The sequence below is a fragment of the Urocampus carinirostris genome, chromosome 6, assembly GCF_059441175.1.
Source record: "Urocampus carinirostris isolate Australia breed hairy pipefish chromosome 6, RoL_Ucar_1.0, whole genome shotgun sequence".
Classification (NCBI taxonomy): Eukaryota; Metazoa; Chordata; class Actinopteri; order Syngnathiformes; family Syngnathidae; genus Urocampus; species Urocampus carinirostris.
The window spans coordinates 43,753,641-43,773,800 of record NC_142354.1 but is presented as its reverse complement, the minus strand read 5'-3'; the positions used below and the strand labels follow the sequence as shown (position 1 = coordinate 43,773,800).

The following is a 20,160-nucleotide window of genomic DNA, read 5'->3' as shown; positions in this document are numbered from 1 at the left end:
ATTGGTTAACATATTGTGACAACGAAATTGGGCATGACACTCCAGTTTCACATTCACAGTGAGGATAAAGAAACCAAGAAGATAAAGGAACAGAGAAGATAAGGTGTCAGGGATAGACATTATTAAAACTATTTAGTGGCTATATTTGCACAGAAAAAATTCATGTATATAGTTTAATTCGACATGATGGTGGGAGCAAAAAACTCACGCCCTACTTGGCTGAGGTCCCGAACAGAGAGAGAGGGGAGTGTTTATTCACGTCAGAGGAAACAGTTGACAAGAACACGATTTCAAAATAAAAGAATACAAGATTGTTAAAAGTACCGGAGATATAATTACACTCATTGTTGAAATGTTACTTTATGTGTGTGTTTGTATGAGAAACATTGTTTTTATATTTAATAATATAAAAACAAGCTAATTACCTTAAGACAGAAAATCAAGAGATTTACATAGAAAACCTGACATTTGGTTATAAAACAAGAAGGATAAGGTTATAGTTATAATTTACACGAAATTTACCCGAGAAATGTCGGCATATAGGATGTTACATACAGTTTGGTATCGTAGGGTTTGTGCAATACACACTTAGTTATCTGCATCACTGTGACACTGCACTGTAATGAGCTTAACAGAAGCGTTCATGTAACTAAAATTTCAAATACTGTGAGCTGATGGCTCCATGAAACGATGAGGTAGGACAGTCCTCGGTTCGGAGAGCTTGATAGAAGTCACGAGTCACGGCACCAATGTCATCGAACATATTCTGACTCAATTGAATAGCACTGAAGGCTATTGGAGATTAGTTTCCACTCCTGACAATGGTCTGTCTGATGACCACAGTCAATTCCTGTCAATGCTTTCTAAAACAGAGAGATGGAGAGGTGATTGCATTCCAGATAAAGTAGGGACAGTGAAAATCAAGAGTTGCGTGACGCTGAATCCACGGACCGAGTACCTTATTTGGGGCAAGTTACCTGAGTCGGCCGGGATGTCGGCGGGCAACCCAATCTAAGGCTGGGCCCAGACAAGTCCTTGTCGGACGAGTTGTAACTCCACTCTGGGGAGATGGATGGGTGCCTGTTAAAATCTTTAATCCCACGGACAGAGTTGTGGTGCTGAGAAGAAACAGAAACATTGCAGATGTGTCTCCTTGTATCGCAGCGGAAGACCTGCCCAGTGCAACGTGCAGAGTGTACAAAGCAAAGAGGTCCAACCCAGGTCAGAAGAGGACATGATGCGTACATTGGAAGCTCTGGGACTGTATTTGTGTGTTTGTTTGTTTTTTGTCAAATATGAGTTTTGGTTTGCACAACAAAACATTTTAAATTGCACACGTCGAGAGGGATAGAAAACGCAAAACATTACAAGCAGAATTGAAATTGGGTAAAATAGTGTTAAACCAAAAGCAAAATCAAGCCATCTGTGAATGATTCAACGGTTCTGTCAATTTTAGTCATGCCTTTTAGTGAGTTGAATTGCCTTTTTTCATTCATTTAGAATCGATATGCCCTCTTTCAGGTTGGATGGAGATAGACTGATGATTAAAACTGTCATACCCAGGGCAAGTCTTTAGGGACTGTCTTTTTACTGACTATTTCTCCCCCTTTTTGTCAGTCCTAGTCTTGCTCATCCTGACCCTCAAACGCCACCGGAAAGGCCAGCGGATGGCTGAAGACGAGGAGGACATGCGGGACAACGTCATCAAGTACAACGACGAAGGCGGTGGCGAGCAGGACACTCAGGCATACGACATGAGCGCACTCCGGAATCTCTACGACTTCCCTGAGGCCAAAAACAACGCTCCCGCTGACTCACTCCCCGACATCCGTACGCTACCACGCTGGTTGCAGGCTAACCGCATGCCGGGCGGCACGGAGGCACCGGCCTCGTGTTCGGCCGCCGACTTTTCCCTTTTCAAAGGTTACATCCGCAAAAAGGTGGAGCAGGCTGACGCTGATCTGTCGGTGCCCCCCTATGACTCGTTCCAGACGTACGCTTTTGAGGGCAGCAGCTCACCCGCCCTGTCTCTCAGCTCCATCCACACACTGTCCACCACATCCGAGCAGGATTTCTCCTACCTCAGTGACTGGGGGCCACGTTTCAGGCAACTGGCCGGCTACTATGCACCAGCAAAAGCTGAGGAGGACGGGTCCTAGCAGAACGTACGATCCTGCTGACAGACTTTGTATACATCCCACTCTTATTTTGTCTTGTGTTTTCCTAAAACACATAGCACAGACCTCCTTATCTCACTTGGGTTCTCTGACTATGTTTTGGCTTTTCTAAGGTCCCCTATTTAGGAATTAAATAGAGAGCTGTGAGAAAACTGAAATGTTAATTACGAAGATTTGTAGGTGAGCAAACTAAAGTTTAAAAAAACTGCGGGAAATGACTGTCTCTATAGTAATTTAGTATTCAACAACAGTTGCTTTTTTGTGGACAAAGGTATTGGGACAACAAAGATGAGATAGAAATGTTGGTTTGATTTTAATGGCAGATCTCTTCGTCTCGCCACAGGTAAACTAAAAGGGTGGGGTACACCTCGAACTGGACACAAAGCACACACAGACAAAATAATAACAATCAAATTGAACAGCTCCAAAAAGAATCTCCCCCTGCATGGATATCCGAACAAACTGAACTTTACATGAGCAAGTATTTGTTGGATTCAATTGAAGGACAAACCCTCTTTGTTAGACAGAAACATGAAACAAAATAAACTTTTGCCTTGTAAAAACAGAGTAGTTGGAGTGAAAAGTTAGCTGGAGAAGAAGTTTACAGGAACCGAATAGTAAGGGTAAGTTCAAAAAAACAATGGGAGCAACAACTATTATAGTGGAAAGTTTAACAGCAGACTGACAGCATTCCTGGAAAACAAAATGAAACAGGGACACATGTTAGTAACAAAAACTCTATTGAGAAAACCAAAGGATCTCAATGCATCAAGGCAGATTCTCCATAGCCAATGTCAGCATACCTTAGAATGGTTTTGAATAGTCAAGTCAAGTCATTTTTATTTGTATAGCCCTTAATCACAAAGAGTCTCAAAGGGCCTCACAGGATTTTTCAGACTATTATTACAACATCCCCTGATCTGGAACCAACATGAGGGCAAGGAAAAACTCAAAAAACCTCAACATGAGGAAAATGAAGAAACCTTGAGAAGGGACCACACATGAGGTATCCCCCTTCCAGGATTACCAGACCGCAGAGGATGTTGCAATCGCAAATAATACAGAGATATTGTCCACGGAAAGTTTAGGTTATTCATATGCTATAGAGTAGAAGTGAGTTTTAAGCTTAGATTGAAACATTTCCACTGAGGTTGCAGATCAGAGCATTCCACAGCACCGGTGCCCAGATGGAGAACGCTCTCGAACCAGCAAAACACTTCTTGGCTCATGGGATCACCAGAAGACCGGCGCTCTCAGAACGAAGGCTGGAAAATCAGGGGAAATCAGATCTGAAAGATAGTATAATAGTGAAAAGCTATCTGTTCTTTAGACTGCACCAGGAAGATCAATCCACACGAAAATAGCTCTTAGCTAATTCCACCTCTCACAACAGGATTTTGGAATCTCCAATCAATAAAAGCTCTTGTAATACATCTTTCCCTTTGGGAGGTTCAATTTTATAGCTATGTAGTCTGATGAGAAAGAGTCTAATCGCATTGAGGCAAGTATAGGTGAACTGTCGGCATTAGTTTAATTGTATAGCCCCCTTCATTGTGGTTTACGTTTTACTACTTATTCACCAATTAAAGAAGCAGCATCATGAGAAACCGAGGGGTTCCATGCATACGTCAAGGTTACAATACAGTGGTTTCAATGGCATGGGATTGATTGTTTATCTTTTTGGTCGAAAGATAACCTGTGGTTCATGACACACGCTTATAGAATAATAATCTCATCTAATGTACTACTTAAAAGTTTAGGACCAGCCTCATGTCAAACATACTCATGGCAATAAATCAAACTACAATCATCCAGGGTTGGGGTTTATCAGTATCACCAAACACTGGTTCTAAACACTGGTTTTATGGAGGAATTGACACCCTTGTAAAGAGGAAAGGTAATTGTATCCACTCAGTGACTGTGATGGTACCTATTTGGTAGTTTAACTGAAATGAAATGATCTGCGTTTTCAAGTCAATGACTTCCCAAAGCGCTTTACAGTGTGCTCCACATTTCCCAATAGCGGCCTTGCAGCCATGTAAGGCGCTAACCTGCTTATTGGGGGTATGAGGGGTTCAGTGTCTTACCCAAGGACAATTCGACATGTAACACGGACGAGCCGGGATTCGAACAGGGATCCCTTGATCCCAAGACGAGCGCTCTACCTCCTGAGCTACTGCCGCCCCTAAACTGCTATTTTTCCATACAATAAACAGGGCCTACTAATGGAACCAATGCTAAACTCTAGCCTATAAGCATGACCAACTTCAGAGCCTTTTAAAGTCACAACGTCAACACAGTACTACCTGAGAATATGATTTTTGAGGAAAAATGACGGCCTAGCTGGATGACTGCAAGTCAGAGTAGCACCAAAAAAACTTTACCAGGTTCTTTACACTACTGCTGGGGTTGATTGTAAATTAATCCAGAGAAGTTATCTACGTGTACTTAAAGCCAATGACTGAAATGACCGTTTTGCCTGAGCTCATTTTCTTGTTTTCCTGGTGTTTTTTTAGTTTGTTCGCACTCCTGTGATGCACTGTTGAACCAAGTTTTTATGTTCGAATCCCTGTTGGCTTCAATAGTATAAAAAAAAAAAAAAGAATTACGCCTGGGGTCCCAATATTTTTGGCCACATAGTGCCCACCCTCAAACCAGTGACATCATCCATTTCCTCAACTGTTGTTTTTTCTTTGTTTGCCATACTGGAAATCCAGGGTTGGGTAGGGTCACTTTAACTTGATTATTTTCAATGACTTTTGGATTACTCCAATACCAAATATGCTAATAAAAGACAAAATAAACTAAAAATGAATAAAATGACTAAATTTTGTGCAGGCTTGGGGAGTAACGGAACACATGGAAGGGCAAAAATGATGTTAGGAAGCTTTATCTATTTATTTTCATTTTGTTTCTGTGGCATTTTATGTTAGTTTTGCCGGAGATCAAAGAGATCAAAGCCAGGAGAGAAAGTTTACCACGTGTTGTGAGTCATCATTTTATTCATCTCATCTCATCAGCTGCACCGCTTATCCTCAATAGGGTCGCGGGGGTGCTGGAGCCCATCCCAGCAATCATTGGGCAGTGGGCAGGGGACACCCTGAACTGGTTGCCAGCCAATCACAGGGCACACTGGGACAGACAACTCACTCGCTCATTCACACCTAGGGACAATTTGGACCGGCCAATCCACCTGAAATGTATGTCTTTGGAATGTGGGAGGAAACCGGAGTGCCCGGAGGAAACCCACGCAAGCACGGGGAGAACATACAAACTCCGCACAGTAAGGCCGGGAGCTGGATTTGAACCCACGCAGGAGGTTCCCACAACCTCAGAACTGTGCCGCACACGCGCTAACCACTGCGCCGCCGTGCTGCCCCCATTTTATTCATATTTAGTCTATTTTGTCTTTTATCAGCATATTTGGTATTGGAGTAATCAAAAAGTAATTGAAAGTAATCCAGTTAAAGTTACCCTACCCAACCCTGTGGAAATCACAGATGATCAGGGCAGTCCTTTTGAGAAAAAAAACGTTATTTTAATAAGGCGTTTGTATTTATGTATTTATTTAATGTTGTATTTATTTATTGACATGGATTTTCGCCGGAATGGGACAAACAGAAGGAAAAAAAGGAACAAAGAAGAATGACCAGCTTTCATGTGAGTTTGTCCCTGGATTCTATATTATTTTTTCTACAAACAGTTTTGCTAAACAGACAATGTGGAATGAACTTTTATCCAACAAAACTTAAATATGGAAAATAATCATTCTAAGCCTTCTTGCAGTCGTGATTTATGGGAGCGTCGGAGCAGTTAATTGTATATGAAGTTTTTCTTGTTCCTGTAAAAAAAAAAGAAGTATTTTTCATGTTTGTGTTTCATCGCAAATTTAATTTTAAATTTTTTTGCAAGTGTGTGTTTGTATGTATAAAAAACGGTTCATTTTCTATCTCACATTCGCTTTTTTAACACAAGGCCAGGAGTGTTAAAGGTTTAATGAATGAACTGATCACATTCTCATTATGCCAACAACTGTTAACTCATGTTGATGTCAACATGTGGAAAAGTGTGTGTGGTGGGGGGGGGGTGAATCTAATCCAAATAAATATTTAAATTCTGGAGGGTAAAAACCCTGTTTATAATCAATTATTTGAATTAACTTGGAGTCATGTCATACATAAAATCGAGTTGCATAATGTTACGATCAATGTTCCCTGTCATTTTCCTTACGGGTCTGAGCGTTCACACAAAGTCGGTGAGCAACGCTTGAAACGACGGTGAGCAACAGCAATCCCAAGTGTGGCAACTAATCCATTATCAAACATGTCCAAAACTTGACATCGAGTTACATTTTGATGAGTTTCCGGCAATGCAAAATTATTTTTCTCTTTTGAATGAATTGACTCATGTGTTATTGCAAAGGTTGTATGGCCTACAAACGTCGTTTGATCTTACAATTCTTTCACAAGATATCCATTTCTTTTTTTTCCTGATATCTTTTGTCGCATAATATTAACATTTTGGGGGCTTATTGAGTCGGTTGTAAGATACAGAACTGTACTTAATCACATTTTTTAGTGGAAGTACAATGTTGGCAACAAGATTCACTTGATATGATTGGAAATTTTTTTAATGCTACACAAATTTTTTCTTCTTTTTTCTGTGTTTTTTTCTACTTTTTTTTTAAATTCCTTTAAAAAAAAGTCTCATTGTGTTTATTTTTTCCTAGCCCTTACTTTTTTCTTTTTGTTCTCTATTTACTTTTTTTCCTATATTTCTTTCTTTTCTTTTTTTCTGGCCTTTTTTCTAAATTGTTCCTTCCTTTTTTCTCTTCCTTTTGTTTCTTTTTTTCTCAGCTTTTCACTACTTTTTCATTTTGGTATTTTTTTCTTTTTTGTTCTATTCCCTCCTTCCTTTAAGTCATTGTTCATAATTTTACATAATATTTGGTCATGTTGGGATTAAAGAAGCAAAAACAACCTAAAGAGCCGTTTAGGACCCGAAAGAGCCGGATCCTTTTAGTGAGCCGAGCTGAAGAAGCCGGTTCTCGACAAACTCTACTAACTTTACTCAACTTCGTTCTAATTCGACTCGACTTCAAAATACCGCATTTAGGACACAACGTCAGGGGAACCCCTGTATTTTTACCTTCATGCACTGTAACTTTGACTTAAGTCGCTTCTTAATTAGTTATTTTGAGCCCTGATTTTTGTGCGCTGGCTAGATTTTTTTATGCGCTGAGAATGTGCGATTGCACACGCGCGCAGCTTAGAGGGAACACTGATTTTCTTCGTGGCAAATATGTATTTTAAAAATACGATTTGCATTTTAATCAAGACACACACACACTCTGATACTCAGGGGAAATTGTGTGCTACAGATCTACAGAAGAAAATTGGATAAAACAAGACATTGGGGCTAAATGATACAATTTAGGGAAAGTGGGTAAGATAGGCACACGTGGGGTGAGGAGAATGAAAGACGGGAAAACAACACAGCTTGTTTCAACTTACTTAGGCCAAAACTCATCGGACTGTTAGAAAACCGGCCCTTATTCTAATCAGATCAGTATTCCCTTTTATCAAATCAACTCATATCTGAATAAATACTTAAAAAGCGTTCCCTGTCGTTTGCTAGTAGAATGGTAGAAAAGAGCTGGATTTGTAGAAGGTTTGTTGAAAGTTAATAGAGGGAAACAAATAAAACTCAAAACAGGAGACAGTAAAGAAAAGAAAAGCGTGGATTCCTGTAGGTTGGTTTAAAGCCAGAATTTCAGTATTTGTCGGCGATACAAAGCTCGAAGTGACAAAGGGTAGGTCTTATTTTCCATTACCTGTAAGTTAACTTCTGGCAGCAAGCGTTTTTTTTGCTTAACTTCAGTCCAAGGGAACTATGTAAACAGTACGCAGACTTCAAAAATGAAACATCAAAAAAGTATGAAGAAGTGGGAAGACAGAGCCGACTCCAAAGGTAGGTGATAGCGTTTTGACCCCCTTTGTGCACAAAAAAGGTCCAGAAAGCAACCACCATCCCACCTTTTGCCTGGGGGTGAGGAAGCATTCTATTGTATTTGAGGCAACTTTGAGGACAGTGATCTGACTTAAATACTCACTTAGCCACCAGTGAGATAAGTAATTTTGCAAAAAAATGGCAGTTTTGACATTGGCCTATAATTACCTAGGCTTTCTTGGTCAAGATTAGACAGTTGATTGATGCAATCTTTAGGCACAATTCTAAAGGCAAATGTTTTGACATTATTTATTATTTTAGCAGAAAATGGATAAATTCTAATATACCATTGTTGGAACTTCAACTTCAAACCATTCGAGCCTACTTACTCAGTCCCCTGGCATCCAGCGGGGAGGGAGCTCTTTCCAGAGTGCAAATATCCTCTACATCAGTGGACCACAACATTTTCTGTACCACAAACCGGTTTGATGTCTAACATTCATGTGGCCCTGCCAATAATACCATTAATAATGGTACGAGTGACAGTATTGTGGAAACAGCTCGATCAATTTGCCCCACAATATACTAATAATACTTGAAAAACTAGGTTCAATGGAGTCGTGACGTCAGAGGGAAGGTTCATTTATTGCAGCAGGAATCTTGAAGTCTCTCCTTGTCTTCAGAGACGGGTGGCTTTTTATATCCTAATACAACATCAGTATTAGTTCTCGTCCATCCCCCGTGCACGTGTACATCCACGCCACCACCATATAACTACCACGAATTGTTTTGAGGACGGCTTCCAAGAGATGTCTTGGGTCGGTTTGACCTGGCCTACTCCCTGCCAAGAAATCTTGGCAGGACGAACGCCAGTTTCGTCCAAGGCGATCATTAATAATAATATTCGTCAACATTTGCACTCGGGGTAAACAAGTTGGAATTTCCTTTTTTCTATCCTAATGCGTTCCTTATGCAAGCCGACTCCAGACGATCCACAACAACAGTGATAATAAGGTTGATTCGCCTAAATTCAACGGGTATTAACTATCAGGGGTGGCCAACCCGGTCCTCAAGAGCCGCATGTCCTGCATGTTTTTGAAGTTTCTCTGTTCAAATACAGGTGATCCCAATCACCTGGGTCATTATCAAGCTCCCGCACAGCTTGCAAACAATCTTAAAATTTGCATCACCTGAGAAACCTCCAAAACATGCAGGACATGCGGCTCTTGAGGACCGGGTTGGCCACCCCTTACTAGATCATCATTGATCTAGATGACATGAAAAAGGACATTAAATTGTAATATATCATCACACTGTTTTTACTCACAGTACCAAATTGTACAACCTCGACTTGGCTGAACTCTTTCCCAAAATGCTACATTGCAATGTTAGACAACAGGGCACTGTTGGTAAAAATACTGTGATGATGAAACACAATCTAATGCCTTTTTCCATGTCATCCCCAACCCTCCCGTTGTAGTGGACACTATTTCGATCCGGGTTCGATTCCTGTTGTACCCAATGCTGGGCTGATGAGGTCAGCGGCAATTGTCGACTGATCAATCATTGCTCGATTACAGTATAAATGTTAAACCTTGTCAAAGTTAAAATTAAAGGCAGTTATTTTCTTTCAGTGAGGCCCAGTACCAGTCCGACCACTCTACACCAGGTAAAATCAATGCAAATTTTTCGACCTGCGAGTATTTAAAAAATGTATATGACCAGCTCGGTGGCCTTGGGGGTATGGCGCCCGCCCCGAGACTGGGAGGTTGTGGTTCAAGCCTCGGCCGAGTCATACCTAAGACTTAAACATTGGTACCCATTGCCTTCCTGCTTGGCGTTCAGCATTAGGGGTTGGAATTGGGGGGTTTGCTCACCTAATGACTCCCAACACATCAGTTGGGTTGAGCGAGGGGGCTGGGAATCCCCTCCTCTGAATCAATCTCCCAAAAAGAGTCAGAAATGACCTCCCACTAGGGGGATATGGCTGTGGTATATATATATATATATATATATATATATATATATATATATATATATATATATATATATATATATATATATATATATATATATCATCTCATTAGCTGCACCGCTTATGCTCAGTAGGGTCGTGGGGGTGCCGGAGCCCATCCCAGCGGGCAGTGGGCAGGGGACACCCTGAACTGGTTGCCAGCCAATCGCAGGGCACACAGGGACAGACAACTCGCTCGCTCATTCACACTAAGGGACAATTTGGACCGGCCAATCCACCTGAAATGCATGTCTTTGGAATGTGGGGGGAAATAGGAGTGCCCGGAGGAAACCCACGCAAGCACAGGGAGAACATACAAACTCCGCACAGGAAGTCTGGTAGCTGGATTTGAACCTACACAGGAGGTTCCCAAGAATATATATATATATATATATATATATATATATATATATATATATATATATATATATGGTAAGGCGCCCGCTTTGAAACTGGGAGGTCGGTGGTTCGCGCCCCGGCCGAGTCATTCCTAAGACTTAAAAAGTGGTCGGCGGCGCCCTCTGTTGGCTGCGGCTGCATCGGCTCGCTACAACGGGTCAGGTGCAATCGACATTTCGTTCTGTGTACATTGTTACACAGAATGACAATACAAGGAAATTATTATTATTATTATTATTATATATATATATATATATATATATATGTGTATTTACATGATGGTTGCTCTACTTCTGTTTATTATTTAAAGCCATGAAGTCAGTTTTACCACTAGAAGCCGCTAAATAACGCATTTTGTCCCCTTTGAGTTAAGCACTGTTTTGTTATGCCATACCCTCTACTTTTCTTCTTTTCTAAAATATTCACGACCTAATTTGCATATGCGGATCCAAATGCATATAAATGCTCTTGTTTGCATTATCTCACAATTGTTTGCTGATGATGTCTCCAGAGTTGCCAGGCATTGTGCCGCTACAGTTTTTGCTCGGTCCAGGGGGGGAGGGATTCACTGACGAATCCTGGCCGGATATCAACAAAGAATTTGACATGTAAACCCGAACAAAGACCCTTCTGTTATCTGGTCCCACTCCCACCCCCCATAAGGCCGCCTTCTGTCGGAGTGAGGCGAGGGGCCTGATGTGGCTTTCATGTTCGGTATCCCAAGTAGGGGCAATGCAATCACATCGAAAATTAATTCAAATCATGATTTTTGGAGCAAGGACTTGGCAGATTTGGACCAATTGGTTGGTAAAATTAGAGGCTGGAGATCAACTGCTTTTTGATCATAACAATTGGCATAACAAGCAGGCTGACAGAAGATTGGATTTGGCTTCTTGGAGTGGTAGGTGGTCAGGAACTGCAGCACCCAATTTGGCTGCCAGATGGCTTAGAGACCCCACAAAAGCAGATGTTTATTGAAATGAAATGATCTGCATTTATGTGGCGCTTTTCAAGTCAATGACTTCCCAAAGCGCTTTACAATGTGCTTCACATTTCCCAATAGCGGCCTTGTATTGCAGCCATGTAAGACGCTAACCTGCTTATTGGGGGTATTAGGGGTTCAGTGTCTTACCCAAGGACACTTCGACATGTAACACGGACAAGCGGGGATTCGAACTGGGATCCCATGATCCCAAGACGAGTGCTCTACCTCCTGAGCTATTGCCCCTATTGCTTTTGTTGGTATTTTTAGGGGTGCCTTGATGAAACCTAGTTAAAGACACTCTCGGAGGCCTAAAGTGAAACTCTCTAAATGTTCACAAAAAATGATTCTGCTGTTTCAGAGCATTTACTTCACATACAAACACATACAGAAAGACCCTGGGGGTTCATACATTAATTTCGAACTAAAAATAAAGATTTTAAATTTTTAGATTGATTAGATACAGCAGCACAGCAGCTGAGTGGTTAGCGCGTCCGCAGCACAGTTCTATGGTCATGGGTTCAAATCCAGCTACCAAATCCGTGCCTGTGTGGGTTTCCTCCAAATATGCAAATAAAAGACAAAATAAACTAAATAAGAATAAAATGACTCAATTTTGTGCGGGCTTGGGGAGTAACGGAATACACGGAACGGCAAAAATGATGTTGGCAAGTTGTTTGGATTTATTTTCATTTTGTTTCTGTCGCATTTTATGTTCGTTTTTCCCGGAGATCCAAGAGATCAAAGCCAGGAGAGAAGGCTTACCACGTGTTGTGAGTCATCTTTTATTCATAATTACCGTAAATTCGGGACTATAGAGCGCACCTGATTATAAGCCGCACCCACCACATTTTAAAAGAATAACCGCTTTTGTACTTACACAAGCCGCACTTGTGTATAAGCCGCATGCGCCCACATTAAAACATGTAGTTACAAAAGTAACCCAAAACCGACTATAAGTTTTGCGACTGTAACTGAATATATAGTACACAGTCCAAAAACCACAGCTGGTAAAATGACAGAAAATGATACCGGTAGTTAACGTTTGATGCAGACCTACAGAGTCCAGGTGCCCGTTGAAAGTAATCCAAGGAAAAAAGTGTATATTTCCAAAGGTTAGGGTGGGAAAAATATATATCCACTATTGTCGGCCGCGTCCACAAACACGTCTCACTTTTACTCCACTTCCCGTCAACCCACGTTTGCCCCGCCCCTTCTTTCTCATTTGCTCGCGCAAAACATATGAGAATAAGTTTCTAAAATAAATACATTACCAAAATATACTGTTGCAAATACATATTATACATGGTTACACATATTAACAAAGAAAGACGGTACACTGAGAGAGTTTTCAAAGCTTTAATAAAAATAATAATCTAACTTTCACCCCAAACCGTGACTGTGACAGGTAGCAACACGCTACTAGCATCACGCTCGCAAAACAGTCAACGGGTCTGATAGAAAAATATACCGTACTTGTAAAAATCCCGGAAAACCATCTTCCTCATCCTCTTTGTAACTGACGCGATCAAAGTCACCTTCCTCAGTATCGGAAAGAAACGTTTTCATATAGACGTCGTCCCACGCTCCCTTATTCCTAAACACGCTAGCGGCCGTTAGAAAAATGACATAAATTGGCCGCATCACTGAATAACCCGCAGGGTTGAACGTTTGGGGAAAAAGTAACGGCTTATAGTCCGGAATTTACGGTCGTTTATTTTGTCTTTTATTAGCATATTTGGTATTGGCGTAATCCAAAACTACCGTATTTTCCGCACTATAAGGCGCACCGGGTTATAGGGCGCACCCCCAAAAAATAGTTTTTGGTCCTATATCTTCCATAGATAAGGCACACCGGATTATAAGGCGCTACAATGGGAACATCGAACATTCAGTCAGACTGATTACCCCCTTAACATTCCCAAAGCTTGCAAAGAAGCAAATACGTGTCGTAGACACGTGCGGATGCGGTGTCCGTACGATGTCACTCAAATGCATCGTTTCAAATATCAATCGGAAGGTTAAAGTCTTGGGATTCAAGAAATGCCAACCATTCCTTAGTTTCTATTTTCTTTTTCGCTCGCAACTTTACTGTGCATATGACAATAAACACTTGGAATTGAGTTTGATTCACTCAACTCATCACAGCAACATCAAGATCGTTCTAAAACAAGATACTGGGAAAAGATAAAGCCGCATAGCTCACCTAAGTTCTCACGTTCAATAATGATACGCAACCATGGTCTTTTTACAACCGTGAGTGAAGTAAATCCAGGAGAGTAAAATATTCAGACTAATGAAACATGTTTCTTTATGGCGTACTTTAGCAAGCTTGCTATTCAGAGTCATCTTTTTCGGCCATTTGCAGGGTTTGTTTTGGCCCTCTAGCCTATCCGAGGCTCCGAATAACTTCAGCCAATAGCGGTCGATTTAACGGATGATTGACACATCTTTTTCGGCCAATTGCAGGGTTTGTTTTGGGCCTCCAGCCTATCCGAGGCTCCAAATAACTTCAGCCAATAGCGATCGATTCAAATGATGATTGACACATTGGCTAGCCAATGAAACGCCGTTATATAAATCCCAGCATACACTGCGGACTACCCCACGTTCGGGGGAAAATCGAGTCGGCGGCTGTTGCGTAAGTTGTGAGACCTTGCGACTTAATATTGAGCCATATATAAGGCGCACTGTATTATAAGGCGCATGGTCAGCTTTTAAAAAAAATTAGGCTTTTAGGTGCGCCTTATAGTGCGGAAAATACGGTAATTAAAAGTCATCAAGTTAAAGTAACCCTACCCAACCCTGGGCATGGGTGTGGAACTTACACATTTGCCATAAGTCAAATCAAAATAAACTGTAAATTAAAGCAAGCATGAATTCAGTTCCACTGCTGTGATGACTTACACGACTGTGTTCCGAGTTCTTTGCTGCGTCACGGCCAAACAACAGCAATTACCATTAACCTTTAGCTCAGCACAACAAGAACAGTCGAGTAAATGTCACCATTGATACACGCCCACCACCACAATGGCCGTAGGGTGCGTCTTTCAAAAGACAATGTAGTCAGAAGACCTCCAGTCGGGTGACCCGGACAACGTCGAGTTCAGAACCGGGAACGAGATAGCGTACACCGCGGGGGTTAAACAAGCAAGGGAGTTTTTGCTCCCCTCGCTTGGACGCTTTTAGTCACATTTTGTCTGCAAACGAGCTTATCATTCATCTCACATCATTGTCAAAACCAGACAGTTCTTGCCACTCGCCCGCTAGCGCCAATGCGGCTCTAATTAGGGGGAGCGTCACTCATCTTTGCCTCCATGAGAATGACTTTTCCTCTTATTCAGTTTAGGCCATTTAAAGACACGTACATGAATGAATGATTGGAAACTTTGTTTCGAACATTAAAATAAAAACAGGACACAAACAATGAGTCAACAAAATAATGTCACATAATATGTGAAAAGGGGTAGTCAGAAGCAGATGCTTATTTTCCCTACTCCTTCATCTTCCCCACTAAATACATCCCACAAATCATCCTTTCCTCCTGTGTCTAACAAAATCTCACGGATATACCGTATTTTCCGCACTGTAAGGCGCACCGGGTTACAGGGCGCACCCAGAAAAAATAGTTTTTGGTCCTATATTTGACATACATAAGACGCACCGGATTATAAGGCGTTACAATGGGAACGTGGACGAAACAGTCGGATAGTTCAGTCCAACTTATTACCCTCTTAACATTCCCAAAGCTTGCAAAGACGCAAATACGTGTCTGTACGATGTCACTCAAATGCATCGTTCCATCATTCGGAAGGTTAAAGTCTTGGGTTTCAAGAAATGCCAACCATTCCTTATTTTCTATTTTCTTTTTCGCTCGCAACTTTACTGTGCGTATGACAATAAACACTTGGAATTGAGTTTAATTTAAAAATAGACACTCCATTCCATCCATTATCTGCACCGCTTATCACAGAAACATCAAGTTCAATCTGAAACAAGATACAGGAAAATATATAGCCAGAGTAGCTCACCGAAGTCGTTGTGTTCAATAATAATGTGCAGCCATGGTCCTCTTATATCTGTGAGTTTAGTAAATCGAGGAGAATAAAATATATACAAATACAGAATAGTAAAAAATGCTTTCTGTATGCCATCAACCACGTGCTATACACATTCATCTTTTTTGGCCAATTGCAGGCTTTGTTTTGCAGCTTAAGCCTATGCCAGCCTGTAAATGATAAAAATGATCCGCCCCTTGACCTCCGAATAACTTTAGCCAATAGTGATCATTTCAAATGATGATTGACACATTGGTTAGCCAATGAAATGCCGGTAAATAAATCCCAGCATACACCGCGGACTACTTGGCGTTCGGGGGGAAATCTAGTCGGCGGCTGCAAGTTAGTTGGAAGACTTTGCGACTTAATATTGATCCACAAATAAGGCGCACTGTATTATAAGGCGCATGGTCAGCTTTTGAAAAAAATAAAGGCTTTTAGGTGCGCCTAATAGTGCGGAAAATACGGTACTTATTACATAGGTCAGATATCAATAATTATAATAGCTCCAATAATCAAATATTCTATACACTAATCTTCGTAATACCCATCCCTCAACGTCATAATGCCACTAGTTACCAAACATCACTGTGGCACCAATGATAATAACAACAATAAAAATAATATTTATAATAACAGTTATGATATAATAATAGCAACAATAACAACAAAGTTAACCATAGTTTTAAATGCAGTATTTCCAGTCTCACTCATATCCCAATTTCTTCATCCTTGTATTTCGCCACAGTCATTACAGCTCAGCAATATTTCAGCAATTTTACATCCATACATCTTGACATAGGTTATTTATTGCAAGCATAAATAATCATAACGCACATCATAAATTCAACCCTTGTTCATTCATCCTGGGTTTGCAGTAATGGACTCTAGCGGAAGTTAAACATATCTCAAAATGTTATTAGGATCTATTTGTATTCAAAGCATCAAATGGATATGATGTTTCGCTTTCTGTTCTTAGAAAAGGTCACGTACGGCATAAACTCGATATTAAGCTTCCGAATGAATCTTTTTGCTATGATGTTTGTTTTAACAAACACAAGCTTGAAGAGTTTTTAAGAACTTTCATTTTCAGAAAATGTTGACCATTAGGAAAACACCAGTAATCAAGGAAATTATTTAACATTGAAAAGTCTCTAAGGTGCGGGCAGCACGGCGGCGCAGTGGTTAGCGCATGTGCGGCAGTTCATGTCTTGGGAACCTCCTGCGTGGGTTCAAATCCAGCTCCAGACTTCCTGTGCGGAGTTTGTATGTTCTCCCCGTGCTTGCGTGGGTTTCCTCCGGGCAGTCCGGTTTCCTCCCACATTCCAAAGACATGCATTTCAGGTGAATTGGCCGGTCCAAATTGTCCCTAGGTGTGAATGAACGAGCGAGTTGTCTGTCCCCGTGTGCCCTGCGATTGGCTGGCAACCAGTTCAGGGTGTCCCCTGCCCACTGCCCGTGATTGCTGGGATGGGCTCCAGCACCCCCGCGACCCTACTGAGGATAAGCGGTGTAGCTGATGATGATGATGGTGAGTCTCTAAGGTTGAAAACTTTTATTAGAAATTGACTATCGTCGTAGGTGTTATGATGGGAAAAAAAAGCAACAATAAAAAACTGTCTTTAAGCTTTTAGTTAGAATCACGACAACGTCCAGCCGTAAGCAATGTTGCCTGTAAATTTCCACGTGTCTGATCGTTCACACAAAATTGGTGAGCAACGCTTGAAACAACAGTGAGCAACAGCAATCCCAAGTGTGGCAACTAAGTCATTATCAAACATGTCCAAAACTTGATATCAAGTTACATTTTGCTGAGTTTCCGGCAATGCAAAAACTTTTTTCATTTTTAAATGAATTGACTAATGTATCATTGCAAAGGTTACAAACGTCATTTGCTTTTACAATTCTTTCACAAGATTTCCATTTCATTTTTTTTCCTGGTATCCTTTTGCGCATAATACTAACATTTTTTGGGGCTTATTGAGTCTGTTGCACGATACACAACTGTATTTAATCACATTTTTGAGTGGAAGTACAATGTTGGCAACAAGATTGCCTTGGTATAATTGGAAATTATTTAAATGCAACTCAAACTTTTTCTTCTTTTTCCCTGTTTTTTTTTTCATTTTTTAATCCCTTTTATAAAAATCTCATTGTGTTTATAATTTCCTAGCTGTTACTTGTTTCTTTTTGTTCTCTATTTACTTTTTTTCCTTTGTTTCTTTCTTTCCTTTTTTTCTGGCTTTTTTTCTGAAATGTTCCTTCTTTTTTCTCTTCCTATTGTTTTTTTTTCTCAGCTTTACACTACTTTTTCATTTTGGTATTTTTTTTCTTTTTTGTTCTATTGGCCCTTCCTTTAAGTCATTTTGTGCATAATTTTACATAATATTTGGTCGTATAGGGATGAAAGAAGCAAAAACAACCCGAAAGAGCCAGTTCCTTTTAGTGAGCCGAGCCGAAGAAGCCGGTTCTCAAAAAACTTTAAAAACTCACACACGCAGCTTAGAGGGAACATTGCGCTGGCTAGATTTTCTTGTCCGCTGAGAATTTGCAGGCAGTGCACGATTGCGCACACAGCTTAGAGGGAACACTGGCCCTAAGTGACATTCACCCGTATTGTTTTTATTTTCCTTTTTTTCCCTCCCCTGGAAAACAGAAGCGCTTCCTTTTGTGACTGGGGCATTCTCAAGTAGAGAACATAGCGCAAATTTCCCTTCTCTGGCTTTCTATCAAGTTAACCAACTTCAAACTTCGCTATTTGAATTCTGGTGGTCTCAGATGTCCATGACCCCGCCCAAAGAGGCATGACCTGGTCAAGTATCCCTGGTCCATATATAAAGGGGAGCTGATCGATGGATCGCCATCTTTTTCTCCTCATTGCTTCAACTTTTTTTTTTCTCATCGCATGCACCTTTTTTTCTCATAATGTGAAGTATGAAATGGATTGATTTTTTTCTTTGCTATCATTAATCAAATAATAAATAAAATAAATATTCATTTGTTGGAAAATATGACTGTGCCTCACCAGACACACACCTCAAAGCACGTGACTGAATTTTTGTGTAATGCAGCTATAGATGTATTAGCGATTGTTTCGGTGACATGCATCACTTTAACTCAAGTCAAGTCAAATTTATTTATACAGCCCTTAATCACAAAAATGTCTCAAAGGACTGCACGGGATTACAATGACATAATTACCTGATCTTAAACCTACAGGAGGGCAAGGACAAACTCAAAAACCTCAGTGTGAGGAAAAAAGAGACCTTGAGAAGGGACCTCAAAAGTGCTATCCCCCTTCCAGGATGACCAGGGTGAATTACATTTAGCATTACAGTACACAAACATAGTAAACGCTAGGTAACATGTTGAGAATTTATCCGGAAAGTGCATGTCAGCAGCGACGCCCCCAGCCTGTAAACTCGTCCAGAAAGTCTATGACGGCCACGACGCAGTTTCCCATCTCTGCCAGCTGGTCCACGCAGACGTTCACATGCTTCAGGTCAAACGCTGGTCTGCTGACTCATCTCCAATCGTCCTTCTCCTTCGTATCACCACCAGGCAGGCAGTCGGAAAAAGACAGGACAATACAGAATATGAGGTGGGCATCAATCATAAACTTTGGAATAGAAGTGTGTCTTAAGCCTTGATTTAAAAACTTCCATTGAGGTTGCAGATCTTATCTCCGGAGGCAGGGCATTCCATAGCACCGGGGCCCGGATGGAGAACGCTCTCGAGCCTGCAGACTTCTTGGCTCTCGGAGTCACAAGTATACCGGTATTTTCCGAGCGCTGACTCCGTGCAGGAACATAGGGGGAATCAAATAAGAAAGATAATAGGGTGCAAGTCCATGCAAACATTTATATGTTAATAAGAGAACCTTAAAGTCACATCTTAAGTGGACTGGGAGCCAGTGCAAGTTGGCCAATACAGGAGTAATATGCTCAAACTTTTTGGTCTTAGTTAAAAGTCTAGCTGCCGCATTCTGAACCAGCTGCAAACTTTTGATGCTAGACATCGGGAGACCAGAAAGCAATACATTACAGTAGACAGGCCGAGAAGTAATAAACGCATGGATTAAAACCTCTGCATCTGATTGGGACAGCATCGAACGAATCTTCACAATATTATGAAGGTGGTAGAAAGCTATTCTAGTAATATTCTCAAAGTGTGTTTGAAAGGACAAGTTAGGATCAAATATAACACCAAGATTTTTGACCGAGTCACTATGGGGGATATTACATTTGTCTAGGTTCAGGGTAGTGTTTAATACTACCTTGTTATACAGCAGTCACATATCTTAAATATGCCAACCAGGCTGTAACTTTATTATTCTCATAACCTTGACAGCTGACAAGACATTGAACAATGTTGGAAGGCAATCATGACATATTTGCTTTTTAGGCATCTTTTTCACTGTGATTCACAATAGTGAAGCCTGAGGGCAGAAGAGCTTTTTTACATCCATATCAAAAGTCAGCTCTTTGTTGACAAACTTCAAGGACAAAATCTGCATTGAATATTATAATATGACATGCTGACAGCCTAAGAATTCAGTATTTGTATAATATGGTTAGAAAA

At 40.9% G+C, this 20,160-nt stretch overlaps 1 protein-coding gene across 1 annotated transcript in view; it reads left to right on the top strand.

Moving 5' to 3' along the window:
• Positions 1-4,432, top strand: part of cdh22 (cadherin 22) — a 163,475-nt gene extending 159,043 nt beyond the window's left edge. The window contains exon 12 of the mRNA XM_088339075.1: positions 1,618-4,432. Coding sequence (XP_088195201.1) covers positions 1,618-2,159 — 542 coding nt within the window. The 3' untranslated portion in view covers positions 2,160-4,432. The remainder of the gene's footprint in view (positions 1-1,617) is intronic.
• Positions 4,433-20,160: the final 15,728 nt, after the last annotated feature.